The sequence below is a fragment of a genome, unplaced genomic scaffold (genome assembly GCF_019419815.1).
Source record: "Pyrus x bretschneideri cultivar Hongxiangsu unplaced genomic scaffold, Pyrus_bretschneideri_v1 Contig86, whole genome shotgun sequence".
NCBI lineage: Eukaryota > Viridiplantae > Streptophyta > Magnoliopsida > Rosales > Rosaceae > Pyrus > Pyrus x bretschneideri.
This window is the reverse complement of record NW_025999827.1, coordinates 23,947-39,257: the sequence shown is the minus strand read 5'-3', so window position 1 is coordinate 39,257 and position 15,311 is coordinate 23,947. Positions and strand designations below refer to the sequence as shown.

The 15,311-nt window shown below is 36.8% G+C and overlaps 1 protein-coding gene across 1 annotated transcript; it reads right to left on the bottom strand.

Annotated features, from left to right (window-relative positions):
- Window positions 1-7,565: 7,565 nt before the first annotated feature.
- On the bottom strand, window positions 7,566-13,627 carry LOC103954727 (probable rhamnogalacturonate lyase B). The gene is made up of 17 exons (XM_048576185.1): window positions 13,366-13,627; window positions 13,095-13,209; window positions 11,614-11,683; window positions 11,260-11,381; window positions 11,061-11,108; window positions 10,839-10,958; window positions 10,617-10,736; window positions 10,337-10,472; window positions 9,989-10,159; window positions 9,709-9,861; window positions 9,517-9,623; window positions 9,322-9,412; window positions 8,933-9,074; window positions 8,686-8,845; window positions 8,373-8,489; window positions 8,168-8,294; window positions 7,566-8,070 (listed from the first exon to the last, which is right to left on the bottom strand). The coding sequence occupies exons 2-17, from the start codon at window positions 13,196-13,198 to the stop codon at window positions 7,828-7,830; spliced, it is 2,031 nt and encodes a 676-aa protein (XP_048432142.1). The 5' UTR covers window positions 13,199-13,209; window positions 13,366-13,627; the 3' UTR covers window positions 7,566-7,827.
- Between the last annotated feature and the right edge of the window lie 1,684 nt (window positions 13,628-15,311).

Genomic DNA, 15,311 nt, shown 5'->3' with positions numbered 1-15,311 from the left:
CAAAAAACAAACATTCAGAGATCAAGTAACAGGACAAACTTTTTCGACGTTATAAATGAAAAATCACAATTTAATGGTTATTTTAACTTCGATTTTGATGATTTTTTTACAGCTACACTCCTTGATCCTATATGAATACAATTAATGAATTCGATCTTCAATTTAAAATATTTACATTGGTGGATACCACAAAATCTTATGTTATACTTAATGAAAATATAAATAAACTCTAAGTTTTGGTGAATCTATCGTTTTGATGGGATACACATTGTACGAAACTAATTTCAACGATCCAACCATCAAACTTGTTTATATATGCTTTGCGATCGCATACACAAAAAATTGCAAAAAATAAACATTCAGAGATCAAGTAATGGGACAGACCTTTTCGATGGTTATAAACGAAAAACCACGATTTAACGGTTATTCTAACTCCGATTTTGATGATTTTTTATAGCTACATTCCTTGATCCTATATGAATACAATGAAAGAATTTGATCTTCAATTTAAAATATTTACACTAGCGGATACCTTAAAATGTTATGTTATACTTGATGAAAGTATAAACAAAACTTTAGTGAATCTATCGTTTTGATGAGATGCACATTGTACAAAACTAATTTCAACGATCGAACCGTCAAACTTGTTTGTATATGCTTCGAGATCGCATACACAAAAAATTGCAAAAAACAACATTCAGAGATTATGCAACGGGACAAACCTTTTCGACGATTATAAACGAAAGATCACCATTTAACGACAGGTTTAACTCCGATTTTGATGATTTTTTAATAGCTACACTCCTTGATCCTATATGAAGACAGTGAAATAATTTGATCATCAATTTAAAATATTTACACTAGTGGATATCACAAAATCTTATGTTATACTTAATGAAAGTATAAATAAACTCTAAGTATTAGTGAATCTATTGTTATGATGGGATACGTATTGTACGAAACTAGTTTCAATGATCCAACTGTCAAATTTGGTTGTATATGCTTCGAGATCCCATATGCCAAAAATCGCAAAAAACAAACATTCAGATATCAAGTAACGGGACAAACCTTTTCGATGGCGATTAACAAAAAATCACTATTTAAAGGTTATTTTAACTCCGATTTTGATGATTTTTTACAGCTGCACTCCTTAACCTTATATGAATACAATGAACTAATTCGATTGTGAATTTAAAATGTTTACACAAGTGGATACCATAAAAGAAAAAGGCAATGCAAGAACCCCAAAAGAAAAGCGAAAGGAAAAAAAAATAAAATCTTTGCGAGACACAAGTATTCGGCATTGCTACATCGCGCAAAGTGTTTTTTTTTATTTATTTATTTTTCCCCATTTTCTTATGAATTAATTCAATCATTGATTTAAAACATTTACACAAGTGGATACCATAAAATCTTATGTTATACTTAATGAAAGTATAAATAAACTTAAGTGTTAGTGAATCTATTGTTTTGATGGGATACGCATTGTACGAAACTAGTTTAGACGATCCAACCATCAAACTTATTTGTACATAATTCGAGATTGCATATGCCAAAAATCACAACAAACAAACATTCAGAGATCAAGTAACGGGACAAAACTTTTCGACGGTTATAAATGAAAATTCACAATTTAACGGTAATTTTAACTCCAATTTTAATGATTTTTTACAGCTACACTCCTTGATCCTATATGAATACAATGAACTAATTCAATTGTCAATTTAAAATATTTATACTATTGGATACCACAAAATCTTATGTTATACTTAATGAAAGTATAGATAAACTCCAAGTGTAAGTGAATGTATTGTTTTGATGCGATACTGTTTGGGCCCGAAATAATATTGTTGGGCCGAGCAGAAGGTTGTGCTCGGCCCAAGGCTATGTCAAATGTTATGGGCCGAGTGATAAATTCCAGGCCAGTTAGCAGGGTCGGTCGAGTCCTATCCTAAGAAGGAGAAGTCCAGAGAAACAAAAAAGGGTCGAGGAAGTCCTGGTGCAACCAGGATTCCCAGACGGCAAAGAATAAAGCCTCGGAAGAGGGGAAAGTTCAAAGTCCTAGTGGGAGTAGGTTTGTTCGATGTAAAGTTGGAATGGGATAAGAACTCCCAATCCAGATAAGGGTGCTATTCAGTCTCAAGGAACGGGGGGCTATAAATACAAGAAATCATGCAATATAGAGGACTTTCGATTCAACATACAATTGCCCTGCGCAAAAGCCTCTCAAACACCTTGAGACTTTTTCCTTCTCTTTTTCCGCCAACACACCTTCAGTTTGGATAAACAGCACTGTGGAGGTACCCGGTAAACACCTTCAGTTTGGATAAACAGCACTGTCTCCGTAGAATAAGCCGACTAAGGGGCATCTTCAGTTTGGATAAACAGCACTGCGTCGAGGCCGACTGGTTGCCTATCCAAGTCTTGGCCGAAAAGGGTTTTCGAATCCTTGTTGGCAGAGGTCACCTTGTTAGCCCTCTTGGCGTAGCAAGGTGTTACGAGTTCGTTATTCGGCATACTGGGCGCCGAGTGATTTTATGATTGGGTACTCATAAGTGAGTTTCAGAGTTCGGCATTCTGACGGCCGAACTACATTTACCATCAAGACATACATCGCCTTTGAGTACTTGTGTCCGTATAGTCTGGTGTCGATTTGACGTGCTTATACTCTTACGAATATAATCACAGTGACTAAATCAGGCGCCGACGATTTGTGAACTTCGCAAAATTAGCAGCCTTGTCTTCAGGCTCTAGAACCCAAAGACCGAGAGTGTTCCTTCCTCGGTCGCAGTCGCAAGATAAAGAAGTCAACAACGCGCTCAACGCGACATCAACAAATTTTACTCCTCGGCCGACGAGTTGGCACGCCCCGCATTCAACCGAAGGACGTAGTTAGCTTATTAGTTACTCGGCCTGTGCGCCACGTAGGTTTTTGTAATTTATAGGATCAACAGATACGCATTGTACGAAACTAGTTTCAACGATCCAACCGTCAAACTTGTTTGTATATGCTTCAAGATCACATTTGCCAAAAATCACATAAAAAAAACATTCAAATATCAAGTAATTGGAAAAAATCTTTTTGATGACGATAAACGAAAAATCATGATTTAACGGTTATTTTAACTCCGATTTTGGTGAATTTTTTACAGCTACACTCCTTAACCCTATATGAATACAATGAACTAATTCAATCATCAATTTAAAACATTTACATAAGTGGATATCACAAAAGAAAAAGGTAATGCAAAAACTTTTTCAAATGCATGATATACACACACACACACACACCAATAGTTCGCCGAGCTCGATGAGCATGAGTTAGCGCTCGAAACATTTGGGGGCATTTAGTCACCTGATTGAGACAAGAAAAGTGTTAGGCAATGCACTCATTGCAAGATGCATTCAAAGAGGAAAAATGGGAGTATATTAGTAAACTTCCACATTTGCCGTGTGGTTATAAAATACTTTCGGCCGTTTAGGCCGAGAGTGAACAAGCAATCAGCCCTAGGAATTTTGCATGGCACCAAGGTATTTGAACAACAAGTCTACACTAGTGTTGTCCATGACGTGATGGTGTGCTGATACCATTAAGGATGCCCACCGAGCTCAACGGTGAAGTTTCATCGAATGAAGTGGCCTTAAAGGTTTATATTTGTCGAGGTATTTATGGTATTTTTTCACACTAGCTTGGCAGTTAGTCTGCCGAGTTGTGTATAAAAAAAGAATGGCTTTTCGACGATGTTGTTCATTGGTAAGTTGGTGTATAGTCGTTCGGCTGATGCATTTGGCTGATGTATAGTCATTCAACTGGTGTATTCGGCCAGTTATTGATATAACTTCGACTAGTTATGGAGACACTTCAAGCTCACCGAGGTAGATGTAGGGTGCCCAGGAGGGCTTTGGTTCGGCCCACTTGGAGGGGATACGGCTTGCCCGAGAATATCAACAAGGTAAGGACAACGGATATTAAGAGTGGAAGGCAGGCTATGTCGGCAGTGATAGGGGTTTGGTTCCAACACATATACACTGGGACTGGCCTACTGACAACCTTTTCGCTTGCCTTACTGATCCCAGCCATGCCACCATTTTTGCTTCATTCAAAGATTGGGTCGTTGGTCCATTGTTTTGCTTCACCTCTTAGTTTGTGGTTGGTGTACGAGAGGACAACTAATCCAAGATCCAACCTTGTATCTGTTTGACATCCATATTTGTTCGACACCTAATATCTGTTCGACCGTTTCTCTTTTCCTTTGGTAATATATCTTTTCCTTTGGTAATATACACATACATAAATTATTTTCTTAATTATTCGGTTGTGGCCTGTACAGGCCGAGACTTGAGAAAATAAGGGGGGACGGGGGAATTCGGAACAACTTTCTACCGAGTACATTCAGCGGTGGATGTTTATTTTTCCTTGACCATATATTTCTCTTTGTCACTTGAAGGTGCTCAGCGGTCAGGGAAAGAGAGTCCTCTGCTTCACCGAGTCACTTCATTTTTGATGATATTGGGGGTTCTTGGACTGTGCTAATTTCCTTAACTATTCGGCTTATGAGCCGTAACTCAAGGAAATTGGGGGCTAATGTTTGGACCCGATTTTACACTCTAGCTCGAGTAATCAAGGTCGTTAAATGAGCAAAATTTTAGATTGTTAGATGATAAAATGATTGAAATAATTTTTAATACAGTAATGATATTCATTTTATACCACATTTCTATCACACCTTAGGTGGCATCTGATGTGGACAACCACATCATTTGAAAAATTTGCAAAACCCAAGGAAATGAAGGAGAAAAACTTCTCGTATACCACAATCATCATTTAATTAACTAGTTTTTCTTAATTATTATTTTATTAAATAATGAACTAAATTTAAAAATCTGATTAATTCAAATAATGTGGCTGTCCACATCAAATGACACCTAGGGTATTATGAAAATGTGGTATAAAAACATGGTATGAATAACATTACTCTTTTAATTATTATTAAAAAATAATATTGTGATAATCATGATATGTCTTTTAATAATATATTAAATTATCTAAACCTAATATTTATTTAAATCCCAATTGAATTCAAATAATGAAGCATCCAAAGTGGGATGATCTTCATAGAAGTGCAAATGATGCGCACATTTTGATGATGTTTTGTTTTTGGCTACATGGATGCATCTGAGCTAAAATGAAGGAGGCCGTATGCAACGGCACATTCCAGCAAATGGGTGACAAGATTTGCATGGATTGCGTGTAAGTTGGAAGAAAGCACGTGGCATGCATGGCTGCACTCAGACATTTAAGGGGCTAATTAAAAAGAAAATAATGACCTTGAATAATGATGACAAGCCTAGGTAGGCTAGGCTATCATGATAAGAAGACTTTTAGTTGGATAGGCTTTTATGAGGTTTGGAAAATCACGAACGTCTATCTAAAGGATATGTTTTGGTCTCACGCGGATTAATTTCAGTTCCGCAAAATTGAGTTACAGTTGGACTTTACAAAATTATTTGGTCGTGCCAAGCAAGTACATCATCCCTATAAATAAAGAGGCAATGGCAACGAAATAAAGAGGCAGTGGCAACGAGAAAGCGTTGTCCAATTCAACACACAAACTGCCATGCGCAAACCTTCGCTCTACGCGAAACCTCTTAAACACCTTAAGATTTTTATTTCTTCTCGCCAACACATCTTCAATTTGGATAAACAACACTTGAAGGCAACCGGTGACATCTTCAGTTTGGATAAACAACATTGTTGCCGTAGAATCAGCCAACTCCGGAGCACCTTCAGTTCGGATAAACAGCACTGCGTCAAGGCTGACTGTTTATCTATCCAAATCTCGGCCAAGAAGGATTTTCGAGTTCTTATTGGCAGAGGTCATCTCATTAGTTTTCTTGACGAAGTGAAGTGTTACAGATTACTGGGCTAGCACATTGAACGCCGAGTTGTTTTATGATTGGATATTCATAAGTAAGTTTTAGAGTTCGGCATTCTGACGGCCGAACCATATTTACCATCAAGACGTACATCTCTTTTGAGTATTTGTGTCCATATAGTTTGGTACCAGTTCGGCATACTTATACTCTTACGAATATTATCACTATGACCGAACCCGGTGCCGACGATCCGTGAACTTCGCAAGACTAGTAGCCTTGTCTTCAGGCTCTAGAACCCGAAGGCCGAGGTGTGTTCCTTCCTCGACCGTAATCGCAAGATCAAAAAGTCAGCAGCGCGCTCAACGCAACATCAACACATTTTACTCCTTGGCCAAGCTCGGCTGTCGAGTTGACACGCCCCGCACATAACTGAATGACATAGTTAGCTTATTCATTACTTGGTTTGCGTGCCACGTAGGCTTGATAGTTTTTAGGTTCAACAGTAACAAAGTGAAGTTTGAAGGTAAGCCCTTTTCCTTTTCACTATTTGTCGTTTTACTTTGGCCTGTATTAGGTAGGTTGGAATTTTCACTCTAGGTCATGTACGTGGTATTTCAGATAAGCAACTTTTAGTCTCTCTTAGAATATTAGCTGAATCCTATAAAGCTTCTTCTATAGTTCATGTTCTTTGGCATCCTTCTCCATTCTCTTGGGTCCAAGTGAATACATATGACTTTTCTAAAGGTAACTTAGGTCTCCCGGCTTGTGATGGGGTTTTATGAGATTTTGTAGGTTATTATCTTGGTGGTTTCTCCATGAGCCTGGGCATCGTACTTCTTTCTATGTGGAACTTCATGCAATCATCCTTAATGTGGAGTAAGGTTATGTGTGGGGTTGGCAAAACTTATGTCTTGAAAGTGACTCTTAGTGTAGTATCTTGATGTGCTTCTAGTTCTTTTTCTCCTCATTGGTCACTCTAGTTTCGTTGGAAAAGTTGTACTTCCCGGTTACAGCACATGATTTTTCATTGTCTCATACCTTTCGAGAAGGAAATGCAGTTGTTGACAAATTAGCCAATTTAGGGATTTTCTCGTCTTCACTTGTTTGGCACACAGCTCCTCCTATTGAGATTGTTCCTTTTATGCTTTCATATTTCTTGGGCATGCATGCCTACAGGTTTATCTCCCATTCTTAATGTCTGATTTTCTTTTTTACCTAATTCTTTAGGATTTTCCTTCTTGTTTTGTAGCTTACTTTGCAAGTTCTTACCTTTTAGGTTTTATTTTAGAGGGGTTTGGTCCTTCCCTTCCGCCGCCAACAACCCCCCCCCCCCACCTCCTCCTTGTATTTTCCTTTTCAAGAAGGGTAAGTTTATATCCCCTCCTCTTTTCTTGTATTTTGTTTTTCTTACCCTATGAGGACTAAAGTTTATGTGTCAAGGTTAACTTTTTATGTGTCAAGGTTAACTTTTTTTTTTTTTTCATGATGAATAAAATTTGTTCAGTGAATCAAATAAATTGAGGTATGTCCCATCCACAAACATCTTTTGCCAGTAAGTACAAATTAAAGTGAGCTTTGTCCCTCCAATGTTTAATTTTTCTTTCTAAAAGAAACCTGAGAATTAAGAGTCAAGCCACTTAATTAGAAGGAAAATCTTGTGCACTGTCATGTTTGAAGGAAAAAATTGCTGGAGACAAAAATCAATCCTTTATTAAAAATACCTCAACTGTAGCAACAATATGATTGAACTATTAAATATGAACATTGCAAAGAACGGGATTGACCATGCCTAGGCTCTAATTTTAATACCAAAAAACAAAAAAAACAAAAAATTGAAGAATGGGATTGACATATGTATATATGATTAATTTGTGTGGTTCTCTTTACACTACTTTTCTCTTGAAGAAGCATGTCACTAAAGTGATCATATTGGTACCGGAACCAATATAATCACTTTTGAGGAGGAGGTCCTTCTAGTCGGATATAGTCGTACATCACTCCTTCGAAAGTGCCCAAGCTTCTTGACTGAGTAAGATAGATGGTGTTGTTTCCTTCTCGTAGTCGGTAGCTCGGTACACCAATACTGAACAACCAGTACAAACCATGAATTCCATGCCTAGCTATGGCATTGTCCTTCCCTATTAGCCCTGTCGTAAAATGAGGTGGGAAGGCGCTCTGATCGTTGAATCGAACCTGGTTCGAACACAATGTCAAACACAATCAGCCAAAAACTATACCAATGCTATGTCACTTGCAAAATGTTTAGCATTTTAAGGGTTAGAAACAGTACCTGCACTTCTGCATTAGTGGCTGAGGCCAATGCCAATTGGAGCGTATAATTTCCGGTATTTGTCAAATCTTGAAGTTCAAAAAGAATTCTCCATGTGGTTGCTTCATACGTACGATTTCCGATGTTCCTAGAGTGCTTGATTAGATTAGTAAGACATACAAATTTAAAGAAGCAGAGGCATTGTAACGTTTGGTAAAACAAATACCTTGTCACATGAGCGAAAAACCAGTTATCACCATAATTATCAGTACCAATGTTATAGATGAGATCTTCATCAGGGTATAAATCTGCATATCGTTCCCACAAGCCATATTGCCTAAACCTGTGAGCAATTAAATGCATTTTAAATGTAGTGAGTTTCTATATAACTAAACCGAATGAAGTGTTCTCTTGTCAAGCAATCTACTTTGGTTTAGATTGATAGTCTAATAATATATTGTGCCAAAACTATCTATCAAGATTGAGAACATAATTATACTACGAGCAACACAAAATATGACTGCCATATGAAAACTCACTTGTGTGCGTGATTGGTAGTGAACAATTTGTTCATAAGGGTGGGATTTGGATCCGGTACGTAAAACTCGGCCGCGGATCGATCCGGTATGCCAATTTCCCACAGGGTGGGACCATTTCTTGGAGGTACGTAGGTAAGATTAGCCAAATTGATTTCACTTCCTGCATACATAATTCAGTATTGGAAATATATACTTGGTTGCTATTTCAAATGCCAAAGTCAATTAAAGATTTGCACAGAGAACGCACCTGGTTCAATTGTAATGTCAGACTTATACTTGTAATCCCCAATAATGCCGGGAACAGTTGCATACAAACTATAATTTCCAGGTCGAACATCTTTAATGAGGAAATGACCTTGCTCGTTAGCTTGAGTCCAGAATTGATAACCCTGTTAAAGCAAATTTATAGCAAGTTATAAGAACTTGCATTTGAACCATAATATTCACACTGCTAAGTGCGTATTTGGTGCGCAAAAAATATCGACTGGATTTTCTAGCATGTTGATATCTCCTGTTTGGTACTGTTTTCGCGTTTTTGGATACTCATGGTAAGAACAAACACAAAGCGAATAACAAAAACGTTACCAAACTGTTTCTGTGTAACATAAGGGAGTAAACACTAGTGTCACAATTTACCTTGCTTTCCTTTTGCCATGATCCCGCTTTTCCAGGTGCAGCCAATCCTACATATGCAGAACTTGCCCAAACAAGGCTCTTGCTGGTGTACCTAAAACAAGAAGAACGTTTATAATTCCAGTGGAACAGATCGAACCCCTTGAGGAAGAATAAAAGGGAATTAAAAGGAATTGAAGTCTCTAAATAGGAACATACCGATCCCGTACTAGTAATTGACCGGCAACTGATCCGCGTCCGCTTGAGCTAGGAATGTCTTCTGATTGAGTGAAACTGTACGGCCAGCTCTTGACTTCTTCAACCAACTAATAACAATTACAGGGTTAATATAAATTGAAGTATATCCTTATTAACAAAGTAAATGTGTGTATATATTATCACATTACGTACCTGCTCTTTAGCGTTTTCCCAAAGAGCGGACTCATTTAAACTTGGAACCGAATTGAGATACACAAAGACAGGCCCAAACACTTTCTTCCATGCCTCACCACTTGCAAATCTCATTCCAACCTCCTTCCCAGCATAGTGAGTACTAACAAACATCTGGATCAAGTAAATCTGATAAGTATTTAAGTTTTTCAATAATATTATGAATATCAGGGCATATAGGTGGATGAAGATGAATATTGGGGGATATGGATGGCTGAAGAGTTTTGATGGGGGTACTTACTGAGAGGGCGGTTGGGCCTACATGAGAGGTGAGGTCCTGCTTGAAGGGCCCAGCTGTGCGAAACTCATCACTAGGTGTGATGATCCAAAAGCCTACGGCTGGCTTAGTGCAAATCCATCCATGGACCTTGTTATCTTTGTCCTCACTTGAGTATTGGTACTTGTCGTCCACCTGCAACCCAAAACTTATTGTTAAATTAAGGGATGTAAATTAGCCTAATTTTAGTTTTGGAATGAATTCTAAACTCAGCTGTAAGTTCAGAGACAAATTCTAAATTTTACTCTAATTATTATGCTACATACTATAGACAAATTTTGACAATAAAAATGAAGATAGGCTAAGTGGTACCTCCCCTCTGAGGTCAGGATTGCTTGGATTGGTCAAAAGAACAGCTTCAGGATAGGCAAGTTTAATACCGTTTGAACGGTCATCGGCTGTTGGCATGACCCTTTGTCTGTCGTCAGACACAGCCATGAATTGAAATCTGCATTATAAAACGAAACAAATAAATATAAGTGGCAGACTGAAGTAGCTCGTCGGAGTCTGATAAAAATATAGTAGATTCATAGTTTCAGAAATTAACACAACGCGTCGACAAATCCATATTATTGTTCCATTTCACACTTACTTGTCTTGTTGAAGTTTGTACACAATTCTAATTTGATCGATGTCCAAACCCGGCCACCCTTTGGGACGCTCAAATATGGAATATGCATAGAACCCGGCGCGACCACGCTGCATTATGTACCTGCAGCAAAGTTTAAAGTAAAGTTAAGAGAATTTCAGGCATAATTGTAATTACATTCTCTGTACTTTGTGTATCTCTATTTGGGAAAAGTTGACACCATACCTTTTGTCAACATTCATGGAAAGTGTTGTATTTCCTCGAGAAATATCGTATTTTTTGGTAAAAGAAATTTCTGTTTGATCTGCCCTCGCAGTAATAATTTTAAATCTCCCCCCTTGTAGTCTGCACACGGTTGATATACATAATTTTAGCTAAATGCTAAGAGACGTATTTTCTTTTTCAAACCACAAAAAATATGCAGATGAAAGAATGAAGACCACGTACTTGTCGACACCTCCTGTCTCTTTGTTATTCCAGACAACATCCCAATACCTATATGATAGGTTTGGCATCAGTTAAAGTTCAAACGATGTGCAAACTTGTATAATATATGATTAGTATACAAAAAAAAAAAAAATTAAAAAATAAAAAATAAAAATAAAATCACATTTACTCTGCTATTTTTGTAAAATTTGTGTGTTACCCTCTATTATTTTCCTGATTCTTGATTTCAAGTAAGTTGTCGATTCCCTTGTACTTGATTCCGATGACGTCTCCTCCGGGATAAGAAAACGTAAGCCGGACAATGCCATTATTCATTACCACCTAAAAGAAATATGAAATGTGACATGTGATATTTTGACAATGGCATCCAGATGTTAAGAAAAATCATGTAAAAACAAAAAAGAAGTTAGAGAGGACCCGGAAAAGGAGATTCAAATAACAGAATTAGAAAATTCAAATCGTTAGGAATATGATTTCCTCAAAACCACTAGGAATATGATATCAAAAGATATTATTGGTCAGTAAGCTTACAAAAGAGTGACTGCAAGTTTACCTGGTTTTTAGTCTTTATTAACATCTGGTCGAGCCCATTATTTGATCCAGTAACGCTCCTTAGTGCTCTTCTGCAATTACACAGTAAATATTTCATTAATAATTCTTCTTAAAATTAATTCAGTTATGCAGATGTTGACATTAAATTTCAAGGACAATCACAACTTAAGGAAAGAAAAAAAGCCAGAAAAAGGGGAATCCCAGTCCATACGGCAGCTTGAAAAAAAGATCGAACAGAAATGGTAGTCTTTCAAAAACAAGGAATTCCTTGAGGTATGCTCCAATTTTGAGCAACCTTCGTCACGATTAAGTAAACCAGTACAATTTCAAGAATATAAAGAATCCAAAGAGTGGGCCAAGTGTTTCTAGTCCCAGGTTGAATGGACAAATGTCAATCTTTAATCAATTATGCCAATATTCGATCTTAATTTTGATTTTGATTTTATTGAATTACGTGTGATACATGTCAAATAAGGGTGTGTGAGAATTAAAAAAGTGTGTAAGAAATAATAATTGGTATGTTGATATCACACTTTTTTTTAAATAATTTTTTTGTGGTGTGCGTTGGTCTTGTGAATTGCTAGTACTAACCGTGACCTCTGGTAAAGACTGCCAAGAAGGTAAAAGGCAAAACATGGTGGTCCTACAAACATCCTATAAATAAAGTTGTGAATGAAACTATTTAAGGATCTTTGTAACATTCAGCAGAGAGAGAGAGAGAGAGAGAGAGAGAGAGTTACAACCTCCTATTGAGTTATGACTCACGAGATGGACAACAACATTGAATCTGAGAACGCCTTAATTATGATGGCTTATGCTAGAGAAAGAATATATATGTTGATTGGGGAGTTGAGTAAGACTTGAAGTCTCGTGAGAAAAAAAGCGTTGAAAAAACCAGAACTAATTCGAAGAAAAAACACAAAATTATAGTTTATATGTTTTTTTAACAAACGATATTATATATATTAAGAGAGATGATGAATTTAGTCTCATAATATGTTAGCAATAATGCAGTTCAAATTTACATTTGGTAAGAATCGAACTTAAAACCTCTTACTTACAAATAAAGAGAAATATCTTATAACCTAGCTTTAAAAATATAGGAATACCCTTTATATTTTAAAAATATGGGAATATCAAAAGCATTAAATTCAATAAAATATTTCTGTAAACAAAACAAAAAAATTATTTGGGACGTCGTGGGTTCTCTATAGCAATAATCTGCTTCTTCAACAGTCAGCAAAAAAAAATTCAAGGGACCGTTATTTATAGTCCACAAAATAAAACAGGTAGCAACTCAACTCGATCAGAGCTGGTCGCCCTCTCTGAGAGGTCTCACCATTTAAAAGGCAATGCACGACCCTGTCTCTCTTTTGCAGGAAGAGCTTGCCTTTTCCTCTCAACGAAGTTTTGGAATCTAAATTTTTCCGATCACCACGAATTCAAAGAAAAAAGAAAGCGGAAGGTAGAGGACGAACGAACCTTACGGAAATCTTGGCGAAGTTACCATCATCAGGCAAGAAGACGAGCAAAGCGAGCATTGCCAATATCCCAAGGACCCAACTCCATTGCCGTACCGTCTCCATTTTCGACCAACCTGAAAATTTTTAAACAGCATATATTCAAAAGATATATGCATATTTTTGTATTAATGACACAAATATATGCATGGTTAATGGAAATTAACTGCACCAGAATTTAATCACAAAACACGAGCTGGCTAGCACAGTTCCAAAGAAAATGGTTTATGTACCTTGATTAACGCAAATTATTCGAGTTCTAAGATAAACTCTATATTTATGGCCGTCTTTTCTTTTGGAAGCAAAAGCAAAACTATAAAGTGGGACAAAGCACAACAGAGTTTATCTTGTTAGAACGTACCTCTCTCTCTCTCTCTCTCTCTCTCTCTCTCTCTCTCTATATATATATATATATATATCTCTCTTTCTCTGTCTTCTCTGGGCGTTACTAAATTCCTTTTTGGATCCTTAAGGCTTCAAAAACGTGCAGACAAACAAATATATAATGCCTCCAAGTGAATGAATGAGCTTTATATAACCGCAGGTGGAGAATGAGTTCTGCTCCCTTTTGGCATGTTGCACTTGGCAATTTTGGTGCATGAATTTCCAACAATCACCTCCTTGATTCTTTATGTATCACAGCTTCTATTAAGGCAACCCACCTACTATTCTAGTTCGGAAAGGAAAGGACAATTTTGTCATGCAATAATGTTATGTGGGCACAGGATGGTAAGGTGACCTCAAATTATTGACAAATTTGAGTATTTTGTGCCTAAATTTTGACAAATTTCGAGGATTTGTAAACTAAAATATTGTTGAATTTTCAATTCGGTTTTATTTCTACGGACCTGTTTATGCTGTTATACCAAAGTTTGACATTATAATTTCCTATTGGTATTTGGTAGAGCAAAAGCATAATGAGGGGTATTTTCCGTTTAAGGGCGTCAAGAAAGGTGGCAAAGTGTGTGCGCCTAATTTTTAGGAAGTAATTAACAATCACGTTATGAGGTGAAACTAATCCCCCAGATGTGTTTTTGTGACGTCAATCACGACTGCTTACATCTGCTAATTTTTTTTTTTGTTTTTGTTTTAATAAACAATAATATCTAGATTTAGGGTGAACTAAGTCCATACTAGCCAGCTATAATAATATGGTTCAACTTGACTTTTAGCAAAAATCGAACTTAAGACTTCTCACTTATGAGTGAATAAAAATACCATTACATCTGGTAATTATCTTTGGTGTGTGCTACCATTAGAAAATGTATCCACCGTATGTATCCACCGTAACTAGGTTGAGCACTTAACCTAATCCCGCTAACCCTCCCGCCTAGAAAGCTCAACCTCCGGCAGTATTTGTGGTTGGGTCCGTGGCTAGCAGGGGCGAATTTGAGGAAGGGGTGGGCCGTGCCCCCTCTCAGTTTTCTAATTAAGTTTATATACACCTTGCTAAAACTACATTTAAATTTTTTTTTTTTTTTTGTGTGAAACCGATGAGTTCAAAAAAAGTTAAACAACATTGACATCTTTCTGGTGCAACTCTATACCTTGATCCTCATCTAAGACCACCAAGGAAAAAAATATATGTTTTTAGCACAACGACACCCTTTTTTTTTATTAAAGTTTAAAGTTAGTCATTTTTTCTTAAAATAATAAAGGAACCATTAACCCTCCCTCCTCCCAATTGTCTTATAAATTTGAGCTCCTGGCCATATACATAGATGATATTACTCTTTGTTTGACCTATAACAAGTATTTACCTAAAGACATAATTAAAAGAGCATTAAAGGGCAGGAATGTACGCTAAGCACGCAAGGGCATGGGTCAGTCAAGTGCTCGACAAAATGCTTTACTGAAAACAGTGGGAATTTTTTGGTTTTTTTGCCACTATGAGTGCAATTGTAAGGATGCAACGAGGATAGTTCTGTACCCACCACTACTTAATTGTAATCTTGATGAACTAACTTTCTAGTTTCGCCTCTAATAATGGCTAGCAAATAGATGTTTGAGTGGGCAAAAATTTTGTGTATGATGAGTCATTTGTTGCGTGGTGTATATTTCTCACATGATAATATAGGTGCACAACATGATTGATAGATACCACTTAATATATTAATAGAAATAAACACATGTTAGAATTTGGCAAAAATTATAACATGTGACAATGTTCTGTGTACAC